Consider the following 23736-nt stretch of genomic DNA (forward strand, 5'->3'; position numbering starts at 1 on the left):
AATAATTCTGTATATCGCGTGACTCCTAATGTTACTAATAAAGAATTTTTCCTCGATGGGAACCGGTGTCATTAATGGCTTGAAAAAACTAAACGTGTCAGTAGCTTTGTTTTGTCGCTCATATTTCAGCAGTGGCTAAGCACCGGTACTGTTCCCATGTACTGCAGGATAAGGAAATTCGTTCCTGTCTAAAAAAGAGGATCCCTGTTGCCCAAGCAACTACCGACAGAGATCTATCACAAGTGTTAGTTCAAAAATTACGGAGCATATTATTTAATTCCAGGTTGTAGCTTCCCTATCATCCCTTGACTATTTTTCCACACTAATTAGCACGGCTTCCTTTAAGGCAACTCTTGAGAATTCCAGCTTCTGAATCCCAATTGCGTATTCAACCCTTATTCCAAGTGAGAACATTTTTTTACCCAAGACGAGACGCCCAAGTCAAACATTCATTTTTTTGCAGGAAAACGTTGTTTAGATTGGCCACCTTTTTGTATGTTGACTACCCGAAACGAGAGTAATTTTGACAGGTTCAGCTCTATATGTGACATCGGTCACGGGGCGCAAAACGATTAGAGCCTGTCTTAATCATCATCATCATTCTCATCAGCCTGACTATACCCACTGCAGGGCGAAGGCCTCTCCCACATTTCTCCACTTAACCCGGTTCTGTGCTAGCTGCATCCACTTGACCCCCACGAACGTCTTAACCTCATCCGCCCACCTAAATTTCTGCCGCTCCCTGCTACGCTTTCCTTCTCTTGGAATCCAGTTTGTTACCCTAAGAGACCATCGATTATCCTCTCTTCGCACTACATGTTCTGCCGATGCCCATTTCTTCTTAATTTCCACTAGAATGCCCGTAACTTGAGTTATTTGTCTGACCCACTCTGCACGCTTCCTATCTCTTAATGTTACCGCTACCATTTTTCGTTCCATAGCCCTCTGGGTTGTCCTCAACTTAAGTAGAACTCGCTTGGTTAGCCACCACGTTTCAGCCCCATAGTGAGTACTGGTAAGATGCAACTGTTGTATACTTTCCTCTTGAGCGATACCGGTAAGCTGCTAGTCATAATCTGCGAGTGCTTGCCAAATGCGCTCCATCCCAATCTTATTCTTCTTGTTATTTCCTTTTCATGGTCCGGATCTGCGGTTACTACCTGTCCTAAGTACACATAATCGCCTACTACTTCCAGTACTTCGCTACCTAATGTAAACTGTTGTTCCTTCCCGAGGCTGTTGAACATTACCTTAGTCTTCTGCATATTGATTTTCAAGCCTACTGCTGATAGTCAAGTTCGACTCGTCGAAGGCTGGCATTGATAACCGGCCCCTGGCTACCGGCGCATGCGTCGCGCCTTTTCCCCCTCTCGTTTTATCCCTTCTTTCTTTCCAATGCTTTTCTATATATTCGCAAGCCGAGAATAAACGTGCGGTCATTCGCCGGGCGACGCTGTCTGCGGTGGTAGTTTATTGACGCTGTGGCCGGTGGGCCATACGCGTAACACCTACCTTTCTACTTTTCCTGTCTTGGTCATCAATCATTATTTGCAGTTCATCCCCGAGTTGATTAGCAAGGCAATGTCATCAGCAAATCGCAGATTACTGAGGTATTCTCCATCTACCCTTATCCCTAACTGCTCCCATTCCAAGCCTATGAATACTTCCTCTAAGCAAGCTGTGAATAATACTAGGGAGATTGTGTCTCCTTGCCTAACACCTTTCCTTATGGGAATTTTGTTACTTCCTTTATGCAGAACCATGGTTGCTGTGCAGCCACTATATATATATATCTTCCAGCACTTTCACGTACGGCTCGTCTACCGCCTGATTTCGCAATGCCTGCATCACCGCCGATGTTTCAACTGAGCCAATGCTTTTTCGTAATCAATGAATACTATGTATAAGGGCTGGTTATATTCCAAGCATTTTTCTATCACCTGATTGATGGTATGGATATGATCGATAGTAGAGTACCGTTTCCGAAACCCTGCTTGGATCCTTTGCTTGATTGCAATCTAAGGTTTTGTCCTGATTCTATTAGCGATTACTTTAGTAAATACCTTATACGTAACAGACAGTAAGCTGATCGGTCTGTAATAATTAAGGTCCTTAGAGTCCCCTTTCTTATGAATGAGGATAATATTTGCATTCTTCTATAGTTCCGATACCATCGATGACACCAGGCACTGCGTATACAGGGTGGCCAGTTTTTCTAGCACGATATCCCCCCCGCCTTTTAGCAAATCTTTAGTTATCTGATCCTCTCCAGCTGATTTCCCCCTTTTCATAATTTCTAATGCTTTCTTGACCTGTGTAACGGGGCAAACGTTTTTCGCACAACCCCACTCGACGGCACGGGAGCCACAGCAAGACCAGTGATCCAAGTGTAGTGCACATCACGGTGGCGACTGTTGTACTGGCCTTTTCGGGAGTCCTGAGGTGCAGAGAGCTTGGCGCGAGCAATTCGTCGGGCATCATTAGCGCTAGTGACAGCATCACTGGCGTACATACTGATGGCATCTGCCGCATGTAGTGAGGTGTGGAATGGCAGTAACGGGTGTCGGCCGAATAGCAGGTAAAATGGAGAGTGTCCAGCGGTAGAATGGTTAGACGAGTTGTAGCTGAACGTCACAATGGTTAGATGAACGTCCAATCATGGTGGCCGTCAGCCACATGCATGGACAGTATGCCTGCGTGTGTACGGGTTAGACGTTTCATAATGCCGTTACTCTGGAGGTGATAGGCAGTGTGAATTTATGGCAGACTTAGCACGAACGGAAAATTTCGTCAACCACTCGTGAGAGAAGGCAACGGCCACTGTCAGCAGTTCACGAGGGGTACCAGGATGAAGAATCATGGTTTCTAGAAGGAAATCAACGCCGTCGGTGCCGGAGCCGGTCGACATGGCTCGGGTGATAGCGTACCGAGGCGGAAACAGGAAGGGCCCAAGAAGGTCAACGCCAACGTGGTAAAACGGATCAGTCAGTATGGGGATCGGTTGCAAGTAACCTGAAGGCAAAATTGTGGGTTTCGTCCGACGCTGACACCGCTCATATGCAGCAACGTAGTACTGGACGAAGTGGTTGAGGCCTGGCCAGTAGAAACGTCGGCGCAGGCTATCGCAAGTGCGGGAGACACCCAGGTGTCCAGCCGCGGGTGCATCATGGAACTGTTCAAGGTTGGTGGAGCGCAGATTTTGGGCAACGCGAGAAAAAAGTTCAGCGCCATCTAAAAGCATATTACGTCTGTATAGGCTGTTCTCGTGTAGTACAAGCAAGGCGAGTGATGGGTCAGGGCGGTCGGTGGTAAGACAGAGGATAAGGGAATGTAGGGAAGAATCTAATCGCTGTTCGTTGGCAATAATAGAAAAGGCCGAGATAGACAGGACGCATGCGTCATAGCCAGAGTCGAAAGGGCTAGGGGAATCGAAGGGATGACGGGATAAGCAGTCTGCATCTTGGTGAAGTCGGCCGGACTTGTAATGACGGAAAAGGTATATTCTTGCAATAGTGTTTTCTTAGAAAAGCCTCGTCGTTTTCATTTCCAACTTAGTGTGCATCTCCAAACAAGACAGGGCTATGTAAAATGACGAGGCAGCAATGGGTGCAAAATCGTAAGGCCATGTATGAGCAACTTTTATGATTGATTGCTCGGACGCACCGAACGAAACCTCGCTCTTTGCGCTCGTCACCTGAATGCGCCTCTACCCAGCTGAGCGGTACACTCCTTATCTTCTAATAATGCTCCCGTAAGGATTCCACGAACATATCAGGCACGTGCCGTGCTGGGAAAGATATCGCAGTCTTCACAACCTAGCTGGACACAGCAGTAGACTCTTCTTAATCATCTGCTCGTTCGCAAAAATCATCAGCGCGTGCTACTGATGCGTTGTCCATGTTTAGCATAGAAGCCGTTGCGCGAAGCTTTTGCCCCCCCCCCCCAAAAAAAAAGAGACACGCGAATGAACCTTGCGCCGATACTGTCTGATCGTCCCATCATGAGATAGCAGTCCATGAACGGATCGCAGATGACTGTCCCTACTGTTTTGTAGAAGGAAACAGAAGGAACCGTTTCATGGTTCAGCCATGCCTTTTTGTCAATACCTCAATACCTTAGAAACAAACTTCATGTGGTCAAAGTTACGAAAATGCTTCGAGTAGAATGTTTCCTTTGGTCGGCTTGAATTTATCTCTCTTCTCAGCAACACCACATTGCGCTGCGAGCTTTTATTACAATGGACGATCACATCGTCGCGTCCACAGCTGTTCGTGCATCCGAAAACATGCAGAGCTGGGTTGTATATCAGGTGCACAGCACTAAGTTGACGTGTTTTGTACATCTGCAGCGTACGCAAAACGAGGAACAGCGCACGCCGAAAACCCCCTCCGTTGGCTCTGAATGCCTCCGGCTCTTAACGGTGACGTCACGACGGACGGAGAAGCGAGGTTTCTCCCTCCGCTTTCCTCCTCTGTAGCTGTCACGCGGGGCGCGGGCAATTTGAATTGCGCGCTTTTAGTCGATAATTGCGCAGGTGTTTTATGTATAATCGAACAAATAACTTCAAAGGCATGATCAACAAATAATCTACTTCAAAAGCCTATAGTATTGGTGCATTTGAAAACAGCTGCAGTGTCCCTTTAAGGCTCCATGTGGCCGGAAATTCGAAAGCATTGCCAGTTTCGTAGCCAGTTCCGTTATCTCGTTCTGCATTTTGTTGCCTTTTCGAAGTTTGCAATTTTTCTTAAATCTTTATGTATTTTACACTTTCTGATTTTTATTTTGTATTTTCTTCTCTAGTTTAATTCTGCTTTTACACTTAAACTTTGTTTTATTCCCAATAATATGTATTGCCACCACTATGTGACAACCGGTAAAAAAAAAAGTAGAGACTTGGAACAATGGTTCGCGGCATTGCTTCTTCATTATCTTAAATTTTTTCATTTTTAACTTCTTGTTACTCTTTTGTACTATTCTTAATTTTAAATTTTATTATACTGATGTATTTCTTGGGTTGTGCCGAAGGCTGCCGCGTGCCTGCGTTCCTGTGCCAAAGACAGCCGCGCGTGCCTGCGTTCCTGTGCTGAAGGCAACCGCGTGACTGCGTTCCTGTCGCTCACGCTTATCTCCCTATTCTGTAACCCTCTCAGCACGAGAGGTTTAAAATCTCAGCTCTGGGCAATAAATGTTGTTGTTCACTGCCGACCAGCGTTCGTGTTGCAGCGCGTGTTCGCGCTGGCTTTACTACAGTGGCGACGAGTTCGAAAATTACCCATACGGTAAAATTTGAAGCCGACAGCCTGGCGCAACGTGAAGCACCGACGAGAGCTATGACCAGCCTGCAGCTCCCGACTTTCGACGACACATCAGATAAGTGGAAAGCGTACCATACAAGGGCTGAAGCATATTTTGAAGCCAATGCTATTACCGACCCAAGACGGCAGCGAGCCATGCTTGTGGCAGCACTCAGCACGCAGACTGTTCAAGTGTTAGCGGGACAAATTGCACCTCGGACGCCGAATTTCCTCACTGATCACGAAACAGTCCCAGCTTTAAACAGCTACTACGACCCGAAGCGTCACGAGATAGCGGAGAGCTATAAATGGTTCACCCGTTGTCAACAAGAGGGTGAGGCAATGCAGGCATTTCTGGTCGAAATACGGCGCATAGCAGACGGCTGCAATTTTGGGACAGCGCTAGACCGAATGCTGAGAGATAGAATTGTTTGCGGTGTACGCTCAACTAACCTACGCAAGCAGTTACTGGCGAAGAAAGACTTGATGCTGGAGGAGGCTGAAACGCTGGCAATAGCAGCAGAAACAGCCGAGAATGATGCAAACGATATTAATGCAGAATAACCGACGGTGCTAAGAATGCAAGCCAGTCATCGTTCTTCATCGCGAGATAATCATACCAGCGGCGCAGTGCAAGAGTGCGGACGATGTGGAAGCGCAACACACGGTGACAACGCCTGCCGCTGGGCTAACGCACGATGTTTCTGCTGCAGGCAACGCGGTCATTTGGCAAATAAATGTTGCAAGGCCAGAACAGATGAAAATGCTCTTCGGCGAACTGCGCGTGTCAAGGCACTGACAGTTGAAACACCGTCTGGCAACGAGAGCACGGATGAGGCACACGTCTGGACGTTAATTTCGGAAAGTAAAAACGGGTTGGAACCACCGTTTCGCCGCACATTTCGGTGGGGGGAAATAGATCTGGAAATGGAAGTGGACACAGGATCCCCGGTGTGCGTCATATCACGGAACGTTTACGACCGACACCGAACGCACTGGCCACGCTTGAAAACGCCATATGTGAAGTTGTCATGTTACACGGGACAACTGCCGGTGCTTGGCGAACTCGAACTTCCGGTGCGATACAAAAATGTGTCGGTAACCTGTACAGTTATTGTGCTTGACTGTTCAGGACCGAGCCTGTGCGGTCGCGATCTGATTGCGGCACTTGGCAGGACGGGCGTTCCGATGACAGAACTCACTGCGCCGGATTTGGCAACAAGAAACGCGCCAAGCGACCACATGGTGAACAGACTGCTCGTTGAGTATAAAGATGTCTTTTCTACAGACCAGGAGCTCATCAAGGGACCGCCAGCCATCCTAAAGCTCAAGGAGACTGCGACGCCGAAGTTCTGTAAGGCCAGATCACTTCATTACGCCTTCCGTGATAAGGTCTCGTGAAATTGATCGGCTATTGTACTTTGGTGTCTTATCACCCGGTGCAACATTCAGAATGGGCTACGCCCATCGTAGTTGTCCTGAAAAAAGATGGCACCGTAAGAATATGCGGAGACTTTAAATTCACGTTTAACCCGGCTTGTGATATATAGCATTACCCACTTCCAGTGGTCGAAGACATATTCGCGAACTTGAATGGAGGTGAATACTTTAGTACCTTAAATTTGAAGGACGCGTACAAGTGCCCCTTGACAAAGTGTCACGCAGACTTCGGCGAATTCCTGACCTGTGAATGGTGTGCCACTATCGGACACGATTCTGCGTGGCACGCCAAACCGGCAAAACATGTTCCTTAGGCATCGGATTGTACTAGCTTCTGCCCCAGCTATATTCAAAAGAAAGATGAACGCTGTAGTCAGCGGGCTACCAGGCGTCCGAGCCTACCTTAATGATGCGTTAGTGTCCGAAGGCACAAGAACGCAGGCACGCGGCTGCCTTCGGCACAACCCAATAAATACATTTCTCCTCCTTTAAAATTGAAACCGCTGTACCGTTTTGTTTTTATTCTGATGGATCGTCTGAGCGTGGGCTGCAAGGGTTCAGTCAATTCCGACGGAACCAGTGGGCGCTCCGTTGTTGCTGAAGATGGTACTTCACTCTGGTCCGCTGCTGATACTTGAGGGCTTTGTTCTTGCTCCGATTCAGTGGTCCTGGGTGTATGCACTGGTGGCAGATCCGCACTGGTCGCCTTGTTAGGACCGCCTTCCAACTGCGCGCTTGCCGTGGCTTCTACAAACGCAGTCCCTGGCATAAACTCTTGACGGCGGCGGACTTGGTCGACGTGGCGCTGCACTACTCCGGTTGGCGTATTCACTGTTATCATTCTCGCCCCCGACGTGGTCTGTACTCCCAGGCACCCATCTTTGGCCGGCGCCGTAGTTCCGCACGTATACGCAGCTGTCTGGCGTGATGGTCCAGTCGTGAGCGTCCGCCAACGAGTCCGCATCTCTGGGTGGCAGACATGTGTCTAGCCGGGAACGTAGCTGATAGCCGAGAAGCATCTCGGAAGGTGACCCTCCTTCTCTTTGGGGGGTCCGCCTGTAGCTGAATAACAAACGCATGAGGTTGTCTTCCAGCTGTCCGTCTCCCATTTTCCGCAACCCGTCCTTCACGGTCCGAACCGCTCTTTCTGCTGCTCCGTTAGACTGGGGGTGAAAAGGCGCAGTGCGCAGGTGCACGATATTGTTTCTAGATACGAAAGTGGCGAATTCCTGACTTGTGAATTGTTTGCCATTATCGGACACGATTGTGCGTGGCACGCCAAACCGGCAGAACATGCTCCTTAGGCATCGGATCGTACTGGCGGTATTCGCGTGCTTCAAAGGTGCTGCTTCAATCCACTTCGTGTGGGCATCAACCACTATCAGTATCATCTTGCCGCCTAACGACCCTGCAAAATCGATGTGAATACGAGACCACCGGTCCGCGGTCTTCGGCCAACTCACTAGTGGGGCTGCCATAGGCAATGGCAGGTTTTGCGCGCAGTTGCGGCACTGCGCAGACAAGGTTTGAATGTCCCTGTCCAGGCCTGGCCACCAAAACAATGAACGCGCGACTGATTTCATTGCCGAGGAGCCCTGATAGGTTTGATGTAGCAGCTGCAACATCCGTTCCTGCGCTTTCCGCGGTATCACCACTCTGTTGCCCCAGTAGATAAGACGGTGAGCCCACGATAGCTCCAGCTGACGATCAAAAAACGGCAACAAGTCTCGCCATTCTTTTAGTCGTTTTAGGCCATCCATGCAACATGTACTGCGTGACACTGGCTAACCTCGAGTCTTTGGCCGTCAGCTCTTGCAATTCGCGCGTCGTCACTATACCTTCTTCCAGGGATTCCAATGAAAGGACATACTCCGGCGGTTCACCCTCGGTCCCCGGTTCCGTAGTCGGCGCTGGTAGCCTGCAGAGGGCATCTGCTGTCAGCAGCTGTTTCCCTGGCACGTACTGTAACTTGTACTGGTAGCCACCCAAGAATAGTGCCCACCGTTGAATTCGCGTGGCATCCATCGGCGGCGTTTGGCGGTCAGGCCTGAGCAGTCCCAGCAGTGGTTGATGGTCGGTCACCAGGGTAAACTGCCGACCCAGAAGATAGTCACGAAAACGAGAAACGCCAAAGATGAGGACTAGTGCTGAGTGAACCCCTGCAGCCCACGCTCAGACGATCCATCAGAATAGGAAAACCGCTACAGCGGTTTCAATTTTAAGGGAGGAGAAATGTTGTATTTATTCGGTTGTGCCGAAGGCAGCCGCGTGCCTGCGTTCCTGCGCCAAAGACAGCCGCGCGTGCCTGCGTTCCTGTGCTGAAGGCAGCCGCGTGACTGCGTTCCTGTCGCTCACGCTTCTTTCCCTCTCCTGTAACCCTCTCAGCACGAGAGGTTTTAAATCTCGGCTCTGGGCAATAAATGTTGTTGTTCACTGCCGACCAGCGTTCGTGTTGCAGCGGGTGTTCGCGCTGGTTTTACTACATATACGATTAACGTTTCAGCTTGTTTTCATCTAATAATTTATCCTATGTTGTGATACGTGATTGGGAGCATTTCCGGCTGTAACATTTCACGGACAACTTCCGCTCTTAGTTTTGATGCCTTTGTGAGCCCTATAATTCTTTAACAGGCCATATTCTTTGTGAATGCCCCATATACAGTGCGTAAAGACAGTGTCTCTGGTGTAAGCTGAAGTGTCTAGATGGACACCCACTCTATGAAATCAAGAACCTAGGTCACCGGCCGCGGCGATAATCGACGGTGAAAGCCTCCCAGGTACTTTTCCGCTTCATGAAAACCACGGGCCTGATCGATAGGCTTCAAGTTTGCTGTTATGTGACGTGATATGCCACTGACATGATGCGATTTGACGTGATATGGCGGTGATGTGACTATACCGACTTGACCCATCCGTCTTTTAACCAAGTTTTATCCACTCATCCCCTTCCCCCAGTGCAGTGTAGCAAACCGATTTCTTCAACAGGTTAACCTCCCTGCCTTTCCTCTTCCTGCTCTTCCTCCTCCTTCCTCTTTAATTTCTCCCTGTTCCCAGGGCACGTGCAGCAAGCTGGCAATGCTGCGCAGGCGTGCTCGGCCCTGGTGGCGGGCCTGGTTATGTCCTTCTATTGGGACTGGCACCTCGGCTTCCTCGTGCTCGCCTTCGTGCCCCTGCTCTTGCTCGCCACCTACCTGGAGAGCCGTATGTTGCGCGGGAAGCTGGTCGCCACCAAGCAGGCACTCGAAAACTCCACGAAGGTACGCCACTGACGTGTAATGGGACCGCGGATTAGGGTGGAAAGGACTATCTTACATTGTTGCCATGCCCATACTATGGCACTTTGGTTGAAGGGCATGGCGTAACTCCAAGCTTCAGCGCTGAGGTTAGTGCCGAATTCCTCCAATTGCCTGCTTCACAGCAAGGAGGAATATAAAGGGATTTTTTTGAACAAAGATCAGAATATTCTACACCTTCAACTACAAACACAAACTCGATATTAGGCGGTTGTTGGAAAGCAACAGGGCTCATGAAAAAGAAGCATGAGTGTAGAATAATAATAATATCATTAATAATCATAATATTAATATAATACTTGGTTCCCAGGAATTGAAAGACGCAGTACCTGTCACACTTGTTTCTGTGGACACCTGACCCGCGCCGTAAGAGAAGGGAGGAAGGTGGGAGTAAAAGTGGAAAAAGAGAAAGAGGAGCCGTAGTGGAGGGCTTCGGAGTAATTTAGACCACCTGAGGATCTCTAACGTGCGCTGGAATCGCACAGCACAAGAAAACATTTTCTGAAGACGCTGGCGGACCTTTCTTCTGACGTACTAAATGCCTTGTAAATTCAAACCTTCAAGGGACGATTCAGTTAAGTGTCCACGACTGTGCGCTTTCTCTGGGCACGTCATTTTACGCCTAGGGCAACCAGGAAAAATGATTTTGGCTTACTGTTTCCTCATATGTTTTATGCAGAATTTTTTTTAGTTGTCCTTCATCTACGCACTGCTCTTTTATTGGCTGGAACACGGAGGAAGTTCAGAACTTCGTAGCGCCACATTACCATAGGTAATCACACTGTTGAATGAAATCCAGTTATTAGGATATTTTAGTGCGTCCTTGAGCGACTCATGCAGATGAAGCTGGTCTTTTGGATGAACTGAGCGAATAGAACATTCTTCTGGATGATTGGTTCGTATTGGAACAGTGTGAGACAGACAGAGGATGTCCTCCCAACGCAGGTCGCAGTGGAAGCAATCCACACGGTAGCATCTCTGCACCAGGAGGAAGTCTTCTGCGCAAACTACGTGCTGTCACTGGCAGAGCCGCAGAGGTATGGAATAAAGCGTCGCTATCTGAAATAAACCGTTATAGACTGTGCGCCTTTCAGGAGTCTGCTGTGCTCAAGAAAAATCTGAGAGCTTGATTGCGAAGCCCGTTGATGTTAACTACTCTGATATTTTGTTCTCATACACGCGCTTCAAAGTTTTGTGCTTGGGATGCGAAGCGGGAAGAAAACAGCCTTCAATCAAGGTGTGATGTCGTATGCTGTGGTGACGCGCCTGGCGCGTTGTGCTGATCGCAGGATCATGATGCGCAAGGCCATCGTGCGCGGCTTCACGTTCGGCGTTGCACAATGCATCCCGTCCATGGCTTACGCGACGTCGCTCCTGTATGGCAGTTTCCTCATCGGACACTGTGACCTCCAGTTCGGGAACCTCTTCAAGTAAGGACCCACTCTACTATACCGCCGAATGCGTCGTTCTGGCCATTCATAAAACAAATGAAACTGCTAACTTCCCGATACTCGCCGCCTAAAAAGGGACTAACATATTTTAATCTAACGTGAAATGGAGATACATGTCTACCATGGCTTACGTCTTAGATGCGCATTATTGTAGATTGTTCCACACATCACAGTTTTCACGTATTTAAGGAATCTATTGCACAAAAATTCAGTAGGTGCGAACAGGCCCAGGTGCGCAGAAAGTCAATGTCAGCCTCATTTTTGAGCAACCAAGGGACAGGGCAAACTAAACCTTTCCCTTCGTGCTTCACTGTGATATATAGGACTCGAACGGATGCTTCCGTATCATGGGTTACGAAGTCGCACTAAGCAAGCTAAGTATCTTTTGAATTATTCTGGGTAAATAAAATATTAACACCCATGTTTAGGACGTTTTGTTAATAAGATAGATCAGGTGTATTTCTTTTCGGTCGTGCTCTTTGAAGCCTTTTATTGTGAAAGCATTTCTAGTGTCATGAGTGGCGTCACCTGAGATTGCCAGCCCGGAGGGTCACCAAAGGGGGTCCTCACGGGATGATAATGAAGAAAAACATAGTTTCCGTGGCAGGACCTAAACTACAATCCGTCGATGTGCCAGCCGAGCACGCTAACTACTACTCTACACTGACTTCCTTCGCATGAGTACATAAATCTCCTTGTCTAGCGCAAGGACGCTATTGGCCTCGAGATCGAGCAGAGTCGCCACCTTGCGGCTCAGCGGCGAAACCTACTCAGTGTGGATGCGTTTTCTCGTCGCGTGCCAGCCCGCAGTGATTTACGCGCGCGCATGCGGTGTGTACAGGAGTGTTTTTGTTTGTTTCGCAGTTCCTGTGTGCTTTTGCTTGCCTATATGCCTCTTGCAAGATAAATATGAACAGTCTATAACCCCACGCTTCATTAAATATATATATATATATATATATATATATATATATATATATATATATATATATATATATATATATATATATATATATATATACTTGTCCGTATCGAGCATGTCATGCTTGGGTAAGGACATCATCCATCGCGGTCTTCGGCAGTTGAGATCCTTTGACATGCAATGTCTCAAACGAAGTAGTTCTGTCGTTACCGCCGTGTGAAAGCAAAACAGGTCGTTGCCATCAATAAAAGTTAATGCAAACGCTCAGAAATCGCATATTCCCGTTTCTGCTCGGAATACCGCAGCTACTGTATGCCACCGCAGACTGCTTCATATAGCAGAATGCAGTTTGAACAGACCACTCTATGCCTACTGTGCCGTCTGTATGCACGATAGATTTGTGTGAGTACTTCTGTTTTTTTTTTTTTTTTGCTTTTAAACCTCTGTCGCGGTGTCTCAATGGTAAGGGCGCTCCAAAGCTGATTTCGAGAACGGGGGATTCAATCACAACCGTTTCGGAAGGCGTCCTCTGCTGTGGGATTTGACTGCACAATAAACAATCCCACATGGTAAATGTGGCGTTATTAATGAAAAAAAAAAAACGACACCAAAACCAGCCTCTGCAATCATCCGTCATAGCCGATGCCGCTTTCATGCGTTAAACCCGGGCCAATATGCATTTGTTTTCTTTTCTTTTTTTTGTGTTGTTGAAGGCTTCTGTGCATCCGTAAAAGTTTTAGTGAGTACATTTTGCTTCAGAGAAATGCTCGAATATTTGGGAAACATATTCCTTGCACCTAATTGTTACCCTAAATATTACATAATACATCTAGATCAATGTACTTTTCTGGTAGCCTATTATAATCATCCCTTTTCGTCCAAGTGCTGTCTTCCGACAAAACGCATTTCTGACGAGGGGAGTACAACAGCTTCATGCGGGCTTAGATACATTTTTATAGTCGCAGGATAAGATGACCTCCATTGCTTTCGGAATAGTTTTATATCCGGCACCTGTTTTGGAAGCAACCCTAATATTTTACTTCGCATAAGATTTAGTGACTGCTAAATAATTAGTGACAAAGAAATTTTCAGCCTGTAAAATTGCTTCCCAGAACGTGACAGTGCCCACGCGCAGTTTATAATGATGTCTTCGCAGCGAGTAATTCGTAGCTTGCACTTTAACGTTACTGAAAATTATTCGCTGATAATTGTAAATTCTGTCAAGTGTGTAAAAGTTCTCTCACACGGTGAAATTTATTCGCTTTGCAAAACAAAAAAATTATACTAAGTTACCGTTATCTATTAACATCACACACATCAGAACTCCCTTATACTTTCCTGGGTTTAAGGAAATCATTTACAGTTAGTGGCGCATGCATTAATACACTATCACATTCTATGACAGTGGCTGCAAAAAGCATCTCGGCAAATTCAATCCACTCAGCGCTGTACACGTGAACAATCGGCTTTCCTGTGCGGCGAGGTTTCCTGTATAGTGTCGGCGTGATCTCATTTTTGGGGAATACTTGTGCGCGGTTGTCTGCGCCAGAGTTGATGTGCACTCAGTCTAAAGCAACTCGCCATGCAGTGCGCTGTCAATGCTACATTTCACCTGCTTAATCCTCGAGTCAAGTACGATATAATGAACCAGGCTTTCTCGATTCAATCTAAAGTATTGCCGGTCCTTGTATCTTCGTGGGATTGACTATAAATTCGCCGGTCTCACTCGCATGAGACACGCGCAAACTGTTTAAAAGTCGATAAGAAAAAAAAAACTGTCATTAGGCAGGCTCAAGCATTAGGCGCGTGAGCGCGGTACTGCGCAAGAAACGTGCAAAGTAAATCTAGAAGACTGGTGGTTGCGTTCTTATTGTTTTCCTAAAATCCGCTCTTCTTCTGCTGCATTGGCGAAATCTTTGTTTTTTTTTCTGCAATATTGCAGAAATACTGCAGAAGACATGTTTTCATCACCAACAAATCCGCCGTAAACTCGGACGCAGACCTACGCAGCGTGCGTTTCTGCGAGCGCCGCCGGCTGCCGATCCACACTACCGGAGTGACGGTGGTGCCACCTCAAGGTCGATCTCGCGGTGAATAGGTAGTTGAAAGAAATGAGAATCAATAAAAGTAATGAGAATGAGGTAAACATCAAGTAAAAGTGATGAAAAACAGAATACATTAGAATGACATGTATATACATCGCTACGACACCAGGAACAACGCTTACTCTTTCGGATCTCTCTAGCGAAGGTTCTGCAGGTACGTCAAAATATTTAGTAAACGCACTCACAGCGCACAGCTTCGGACAGCAGTTGTCCTTTAAATTCTGCGGTTGTTCTCGTCAATGCGTTAAACCTGAGCACATCCTGGTGGAATGAACGGTAGAATGAGTGGGTATGTTACAATTTAAGCATGTGTGGATTTCGGTATTCTTGCCGCAGACACCTTTGGCCTTTTAGGAAAAATGGCTGAAGCCGGCACCCCGATTCCAGTGAGTAGCCCATACGATTTCAGCGTTCATCTGTATCCCTTTGCGCAGAGTTGTGGAGGGCGTGATTCTCGGCACGGCCATCGTGGGCCAGGCGATGTCCTACTCGCCTGACTACCACAAGGCCAAGGCGGCCGCCCAGAAGCTATTCCGCCTCATCGAGAGAGTGCCGGCCATCGACTTCCTCGACACGAGCGGACTCACGCTGGTTGGTACTACCGCCCCTTTCTCGGCTTCCTCTATGCAGTCGCTTCCTGCAGGTGTGATGCCTTGTAGGATGCCGAGTGGTCGTGGCTCACGAGAGACTGCCCACAAATAATGTGTGTCTGCTCCTCTGGGATCTGTAACTAGTGTACATATTCAAGAAGCTAGGCCACTCTTGTTATTGGGGTCGCCCCTATTACTATGGAGTGTGAGCTCTGCTTTGAACCTACAGTCAAGTCTTTATTATTGCAGGAAACGGTCCGAGGCTTCGTGACGCTGAACGAGGTGTCCTTCGCGTACCCGAACGAGCCGGAGATGAAGATCATCGACCGCGTTACGTTCTCTGTGGAGCCAGGCCAGCACGTGGCCATTGTGGGTGCGCCGGGCTCCGGTCGTACCACGACATTTCACCTTATTGAGCGCTTCTATGACGTCGCCGATGGCGAGATCGTAAGTTGCATATGGCTGCAATAGAACCTGCATAGCATTGTACATTAAAAGCCTAAACGGAAAAGTCATTTGTAGACTGGATGAGTTGACATTCCCATTAGTTCTTCAAACTGAAACTATTACTGCAGTTAAGAACAAATGAGCGTTATTCAATGGAAATGTACAAGTGTAAATTGTTTTACACGAAAGGAAAAGTGCTGTATCTGTCACACATCTCCGTGAAAACCTTAACCGCCCGTAAGGGGAGGGAGAAAGGTGTGAGTAAAAGTAGAGAGAAAGTTATACCGTAGTGAAGTACCGTAGTTGTACCGGACAGTGAAAAATTTGGGTCCCTTGGGGATCTTCAAAGAGCGCCGACATTGATCATCATCGGACGCCTTTGCGCTTCTCCTCCACCAAAGCACAGCCGCCATGGCTTGGTTTGAACCCAGGAACTCTGGTTCAGCAGGCGAGCATTTTGACCACTGAGCCCGCGCCGGTGCTGTGAACTGATCTTTTTTCAGAGCTTGCGAATGTTCCAACCATTTATGCTGAAGGCTATAAAGTGCTACACACTATTAGTTCACCTGGATTGGCAAATTATGCCACCTGTTCTCTGTATGATTGCTACACTCATGAATGCAGATATCAGCGTCGAAATATTCAGGACTGCCTTAGATGCTGGAAGCATGCACTGAGCGCTATACTTTGAGTAGCGGGGGAACTGTGGGATGCCGTCATCTGCTCCTTTGTAGTGTCGATGATGTGGCCAGCGATATAATGTGATCATCAGCAGTCGCACTGGAGCAGAATTAAATGTTCAAATTGGCTGGGGTTTACTGGCTTGAAGAAGTTCTCCTTGAAGTATTCTCCTTTCAGTTTTGTCTTCAAATCAAGTTTCTTTCGACATATACTGACCCAATACGGGATTATATTTCTCTCCTATGAGCAAGTGGCAATGACATACCAATGTAGTTATAACCTATTCTAGTTAGGACGTAGTATTTTGCACACGTATTTTCTTGACGATGATGAACCCCATGCTTACATTGAGTAAATTATAGTTCCGTTTCTTATGACGAGACAGCAGACTCCTTATTTATCTTAGTCTGACAAATATCATCGGATTTATGCACTCATTCATGCGGGCAAGTGAATGGTGCAGGTGAGCAAGGAAATAAATTTCTTCAGTGAATATTGATCAGAATCGCGTCATCTTGTTTTGCAATTTCGTCAGTGCGCCAGCTTTTGTTGCAAGCGAACTGCTGGGTACTGGAGCAGCTAACGTTTGGTGCAAATATTTTAAAAACGTTTTCGTCTGCTTACGAGCGTAACGAGATGGACTACTTCGGCCTTGGAAACACTTCGCGATAAGCAGCGGCAAGCAAGTCCCATCAAGCTGAGTTCTCAAATGCTTCGCATTCAGGCATGTCGTTCTCCGTTCGCGAAAAGCAATCATTGATTTGCCCCTCTGTTGTCTATCTATAGTATTTTATTTGTTTATTTATTACCGAATACTGAAGGCATCAGCGCTGCCCAAGCAAGAGAAGGAAAAAATTACATATTTTGGCTCGGCACGACAGCACGCACACACGCAAAGGACTACACGTATGCTGGAGATAAAAGTGCTTGAGGTGTCACTGAGAAATAGTTGCATCGTGTGGCCGATGGTTAGTACCAGGTCTTGCAACAGACGACTTTAGGATGCTGCAAGCAGAATCGTTGCGGACACTTCGCAGTTTGCTTACCTCCAACATTCGATACGGCGTGCGGCTGCTTGAGTGGCTATCAACTTTAGCCACGGAGCTGCCGCTTGAAAAAGAAAAAAGTAGGAATGGCGGAGCTAGTACAGTTTGGCGGTGTTTGTACTATTGGGAGACAAAACAATATGCCGGTGGTTAAATTTCGTCAGCTTCTTGAGGCAAACTTCTTATTGCTTCTAGAACTAATTGCTTGGATTTTCCTACTTTTTCTGCTGCTAACATGGTGAGGCATTGTCACGGCTCTAGAGACCAACGCTTGGTTGCGCTGGCGTCAGTCCAGGCTAGGCGTAGTCGAGTGTTCTGGTTCAGCATGCTGATGTTATACGTGCGTTTAGACGCCGGAGATATAGCATGTCCTCCGAATTCCGCCACTTTCACCATAATCTACCCCTTCTACGGCATCCTCTATGAGGCCTTACCGGGTAGCCACCTTCCGGTATAGCATTAGGCCCATCCCCCATCTGTACTTTGCCATCTGCCAAAGAGGCAGGTGGGAGATTGCGCTGCGGGCGTGCACTACTGCTTTAAACTGATGAATACCTTAAGAACCTGCGCTCTAAACGAACGAACAAGGATTCGTTTCATGCTGGACTAGCTCTGTCAAGTCTCTAATTTCGCATCATCTTTTTGATTTTTGTCTAGAAAGAAGGCAGGTATCCTGATTACTTACAAATTAACAATCAAAATAATTTTACTGGACGTTCTACTACAAATGATACAGCAACGTGTTCGTCAGGTGCGGTTTTGGCGAGCTCCAGTATGCACAACCAGCTACAGAAAGACTCAGAATGAATGAAAGACTTCCAGAATGAGGCCCGGGAAGCTGACCGCTTAATATGCTCAAGGTCAATGCTCAAGGTTAAAATCACGAGAAGAAAGCTAGTTACTTAAAACTGCTTCGCGGTATCACGTTATCTTCTTCCCGCACCTTTTACAACTAATGCTGACAAAGCCACAGGCAAGACGAGGGCGACCTAACTAGCATGTTGGCCGTGTCGTATCTTTGTCTTGTCTTTGGCAGTCTTCAGCCAGCGCTGAGAACCAACTAGCTTGCTCCTCCACGCAATTAAGACGATAAGCGTGCCTCAAGCATGGATCGCCGGCTTGTCGCAGCTCATCGACCACCTCTCGACCAAAACAATGCGGCTGTCGTGGATGCGCGAGCTGCTGGGCTACGTGAGCTCGCAGACCCTCCTGCGCAGTTACAACATCGCCGACAACATAGCGTACGGCGACAACACGCGCGACGTGTCGCGGGAAGAAGTTGTGGCGGCCGCGCGCCGAGCTCACGCGCACGACTTCATCGAGCAGCTGCCGCAGGGATACGACACTGCGCTGCAGCTTGAGGGAGGCGCGGAGCAGCCCACCTCACCTGCGGTGCTCAACGAGAGCCAGGCCAAGCGGGTGGCGCTGGCCCGTGCGCTGGTGCGCGACCCACGCATCCTGCTCGTCGACGATGTCGTGAAGGGACTCGACGAACAAGAGCAGCAGGTGAGCCTATTTGCACGGGTACCATTCGTTCTTGGTTCCTGCCGTAAGAGGAGCTGAAGTTGTTCGAAATGTAACTGCTTCTTTCGGGGGCGCCAACATAGCTACCCTCTGGAACAATAAGGACTAAGTGAGATAAACTGCGGACAAAGCAATGTTGGCCTGGAACGATAGATTATTGGTTGTGTAGGGTAAACAACAGCGCTTGGAGAGTTTTATTAATCTACAAACAAGGTTCATAAATGTAATAGTGCAGACAACGAAGCCGCGCGTCGTTTTTGCGAACTATATCGACATCAAATGCGCGCCGTGAACCTCAGATGCTACACCACAGCAAGCGTTTGTTTCAGGTAGTTATCACGCAGCCTTTTTGTCTATAGTACAGGTTCGGAACTGTGTAAATAAGGAAAATTCAATAAAACATCAGTTTTCTCAGAAACACAATGCGTCCTTCCCAGCCATTAGATGTCTGCGCAGCTAGACGATATTCCTCAGTCAAATTTCACTATCACCAGAAAGCAACCTTGATGCATGTCCTTTTGGCAGGGACGCTTTGCCGCTCTTAAGTGGATCCTGAACTCTGTGTTAAGAGGCTGCGTAGTCTTAATCGTCCTGACTTGTTTCACGTGGAAAACGTTTCCCCATGGCGAGTCGTGAGAGATGCGTGGCCTGCTAGATGCAAGAGGAGATGCCAACGCAGACGGTTAGCTTTGGAGTGTTCCGGAGGCGCCCGACGCAGGTCATGGGCTGACGTACGGAATGCCATGCTAGAAAAAGTAAGGTTAACGTTAGCGGTTTAGCTTAAGAAACTTGTTACAAACCTTCACGTTAACCTTGAAGAATGCAGTGCACAAAAATGTAGTCGAGTGTAACGCCTGCAGCTAACCGTTCATGGAGAGACAATCCAATTCCTGAACTGGTGCCACATCTGCATGAGATCACTCCAAGTTCTGAAGATGCCATTTGCCTCTTCACGGCTTGCATGGGAAATAAACACTTTATTCTTGTACGATAACATTGAACATTTACAAAGCGCAGCGCAGTAAAATCTTGTATCACGAATGTACCGGTGCCGACAAAGATAACCGGAACACGCCATTTCCTTCTAAAACTTTCCACGCGTTGCATTATTGAAATTGGCAGTCGTTGTATGTGCGAACCGGTAGTAAGTGCCAGTACACTTTCACCAGTACACCAGCGCAGAAGGCGTGCATTTGATTCCGAACGAAAAAAAAAACGCGCTCCGTTTACTTATGTCCGCACCTGTACCCAGGCAGAAAGAGCACAGTGTAGCTGAGCCATTTTCAATGCCACCGCTTATGGGCATAGGTGATCTGTGGCCAAAATGTTGTGAATTAAAATGCGCTACCAGACGACGTTTTAAGGCCCGTTGTCTCGCTGACGTTACCATCGGATTCACGTACAATTCAATCCCGAGGCACCTGTATATCTGACTGCTTCAATGCACTGTCAGCTAGTGCTATAATAAAAAAATTAAAGAATGTTAAATAGATACGCTCGTTTCCTGAATTGGTGAAAGTAGCTCATCACAACAAACAAGCTTTTGAGACAAGCTTTTCATTGTTTCAGCAAGTCTTATTACTGTATTTTTCCTCTACATTTTTAGCTACAACAAAAACCTACTGATTACTGTGCTGGAAGTGAATTAGTGATGCTTATCTGATCAGTGCTTCAGACGGTTTTTACTTTTGGAGGGTGAGTCCTGGGGAGTTGCAAACAGCGTTAATTCCAAACCCTTTGTGTAACTGCAGCCCACCAATAAATAACTCCGTAGGTTGTCGCTGTGCAAAATTGCAGGTCCTCGTTACTTGTGTTTAAAAAGACACCCCTTTTAGGTTTCTATGACAGTTCGCGTTGGCACTAGAGAAACTTAACGGGTAAACGTTTGCTCCACATCTTATAACATTCAAAGATGGCTGCACAGTGATCGACAGAAACAAGCCCTTTTGATTGCTGTGATGAAAGCGTAGAGAAAGCTTTGAAACAAATTTCTTTTTCGCTTGTATCGGCAGCTTTCACAGTTTCTAAGAACATGCGTATTATCCCGATGTCACAGCGATAGACCCAGAGTTTGACTTTATGTTCTGTGCACAGCGATATATGTTGCCAGTGATGCTGGGTCTGCAAATATGGTTGTTGTACGATATACCGTAGTGAAAGTGTGTCCCGATGTGACTATATGCTGCCAGTTAACGATGGGAAGGCCGCCTCGTTATTAGGAAATGCCTGTAGCCTTTAGACAAGTTTTGTATATTTTTGTCCCAAATAAACGTTTGTACTAATACTACCAAATGCTTGGCTACAATAAACATGTTTCGCTTCGGAAGCCGGGTAGCAAACTGGAAGCGCTTTGTAGCGCTTGCGCAACCAAACGACCCGCAAGAACACCTTCCGTGCAGAAAGCAGTGGTCGTTTCCGACTGTGTTCCTGACAACTACAATGACTGATTAGGCGGTGCGAAGTTCGTACGTAGGTCGGGACGCTTATGATTCCAAGTATTCCTGTTGGATGCCTGAGGCGTTTATGCTGCTACACTGGCAATGCAGCCTCGGAGATCCAAGGCTGAGATTGCTGAAGCAGCGAATGTTTTGGTTCCACGTGAACGCAATGGCTTGACCTAAAGTGTTTAGTTTGCACTCAGAAGCAGTATTCACAAGGAAACTGTAGATTTCTTTCCTTATTGCTATTGTCTGCCAAGCTTTTGATCCAAGCAGGACTTTGGGACAGGGCAGTTAGGTGATGAGAGGCGGCATGAGCAGAGTGTGGGCAGTCCTACAATCATAGCAACACGTTATCTGTTCAGTTCTCTAGTGCAGTGACCATTGCAGCCAAGAACTCTCGGCCCTTCTAAGTGCACGTCCAATGCCCTTTTTTGGAACAGGTGGTGCGCAACGCCTTTAAGGAGGCGAGCACAGGGCGCACCTGCCTCATCGTGGCGTCCAAGCTGTCCGTCATCAAGGACGTCGATCGCATCTTCGTCATGCAGCGTGGCAAGGTAGTCGAGAAGGGCTCGCACGGGGAACTCATGCGGCGCCAGGGCGTCTACTACAAGCTCTACACCGAGGAGGAGGGAGAGCCGCCAGCAGAGGGCGCCATGTCTGGTGGGTCCCAGAGCACCGACATCGGCAGTAGCCCCAGATCTCCCACATAGATTCGCTCGACTCGGTCATCCGGGCGCGGTCAATTCGTCGCACACGCTCCTTTGGACCCACTAACTGCGTCATACGGCGGCGCTTAGGAGGCGTGTCTTCCCGACAACGGAACGCTGCAAACTCCTGCCGTCGATTACCGCGATTGACGCCCAACAGGTCCAAATGGTCCACGGAATGCCGCGTGCTGGCGTGTCAAGGCGATGACTACTCACTGTGTCAGTGCCCTCATTGTGCATGTCATCCCATCTTGCACATTTATCTCATACCACTGATACCAACTGACTAAGCGCATAAAATGTACTTTATAGAATCACTTGTTCACCGCCGGTCTACGAGATGTTTGAAATGATGCTGTTTCGAGAACTATCAGGACAGACGCACAAGCATGCTGGTATACAGGCAGCGCTGTAGAGCTACACAATCAGAATAACTATAATTAGGCACAAGAGCGTTTGGTAGCCCTATGTTATCGCCTTACGTAATGTGGGATGTCCGTCGTCTTTTTATTCTTATTTCCGCAAAGCATCCTACGCTCCATAGTTGGCATGGGAAAAGACTGTTAGTTTCGGCCTTAAGTATTCGTATAAATAGTTTGATGTTTTGCAATACACTCTATATGCGGTATGGCTTTAAGTTTGAGTTTGACAGTGATTTATGCAGTTAGCGCTCAGTGCTAAAATGTTCATAAATATTCATAAATGTTCAATGAAATTCTGATGCGCGCTTGTCAGTGCTTCATTTTGCAGCTTTGCTTAGAACAAAAATGGCAACCGCATATGTTTTCACTTACACTTTCTATATTGCCAATTTCACACAAGTCCGAAAAAACATAAAAAAAGAGGAAGCCTTACTATAGAATGCATTAAAACTACCTTCAGGAAATCAGCCGAATCAGTAAGATCCGCGCCTTAACTTCGTTCGCTCTAGGTAAAGGCCTGTCCAAAATATTTATTTATTTATTACACACTACCAGTCCTTTCCAGGGCTAAGGTAGGAGTCAGAACAACGTATGCATAGTAAAAAAAAATACCTAGAGAAGCAGGTAACACAAACCCATAACCATAATATGATTGCTAGATACTACACAAATGATCATAAAGCAGAGATGAAAATGTATCGCGATATACTACAGACACCACTTCGGCAGGTAGCCGATTCTAGTCATGGGCGGTAAGCGGAGAAAAGGCGTATTTAAAGGTCCACGGAAACGGCCCCCAAGAAGCCACTGATAAACGTGTTCATGTGTAGAACACAAACTTTTGAGCATTAACGCAAAGTATAACTCCTTGGATCAAAGCCAGCGATTTATTATTAATTTTTAAAAACAGCGTTTTTTGAAATTCGCGGGCAGAGAGAATGTCGCTTGGCGGTGTCGCATGGAACTATTTCCTTGACCGGTGACGTCACGGGTCAGTTGACTGGTAAGGCTTGAAAGAAGCTGACATTCGCTGCGGTCACTGCAACCATGACGTCAAGGACACACTTCCCGTAGCCGCGAAAGTCGTCTGCTCGTGCGCTGCTCGAACTCTGTGCGGGCTGTTACACAGCTCGCTGCCCTTATCGGTTAGGTGACCATTGCCCATTAAGTGCAACAACCGATGCGACGCAGAGATCGGCAGAATGAAGCTGCATTTACAAATATCTTATTTATATAACGTTGTTTTATGGGTGTAAGGTCCGGCGCGTTGCCGTTTTTTTTTTTTTTTTTTTTGGTACACTTGGCTGTGAAGGAATGTCTCGGCGGGGTGCCGTAGTGTGAACTGCGCGTCTGGTCTCTTTTCAAACACTTAT

General features: G+C 47.4%; 2 protein-coding genes across 2 annotated transcripts in view; both read left to right on the forward strand.

Annotated features, from left to right (window-relative positions):
• Window positions 1-6110: 6110 nt before the first annotated feature.
• Window positions 6111-23736, forward strand: part of LOC146200768 (uncharacterized) — a 225915-nt gene continuing 208289 nt past the window's right edge. The window contains exon 1 of the mRNA XM_084592424.1: window positions 6111-6651. Coding sequence (XP_084448550.1) covers window positions 6222-6651 — 430 coding nt within the window. The 5' untranslated portion in view covers window positions 6111-6221. The remainder of the gene's footprint in view (window positions 6652-23736) is intronic.
• LOC146200769 (ATP-dependent translocase ABCB1-like) lies at window positions 8500-22275 on the forward strand. The gene is made up of 7 exons (XM_084595903.1): window positions 8500-8647; window positions 9789-9991; window positions 10973-11064; window positions 14940-15096; window positions 15345-15542; window positions 18398-18775; window positions 21675-22275. Exons 1-7 carry the CDS (start codon window positions 8500-8502, stop codon window positions 21942-21944), a joined length of 1446 nt encoding a protein of 481 aa, XP_084452029.1. The 3' UTR covers window positions 21945-22275.

This window comes from Amblyomma maculatum, chromosome 2, assembly GCF_055883805.1.
Source record: "Amblyomma maculatum isolate TAMU_Amacu chromosome 2, ASM5588380v1, whole genome shotgun sequence".
NCBI classification, from domain to species: domain Eukaryota; kingdom Metazoa; phylum Arthropoda; class Arachnida; order Ixodida; family Ixodidae; genus Amblyomma; species Amblyomma maculatum.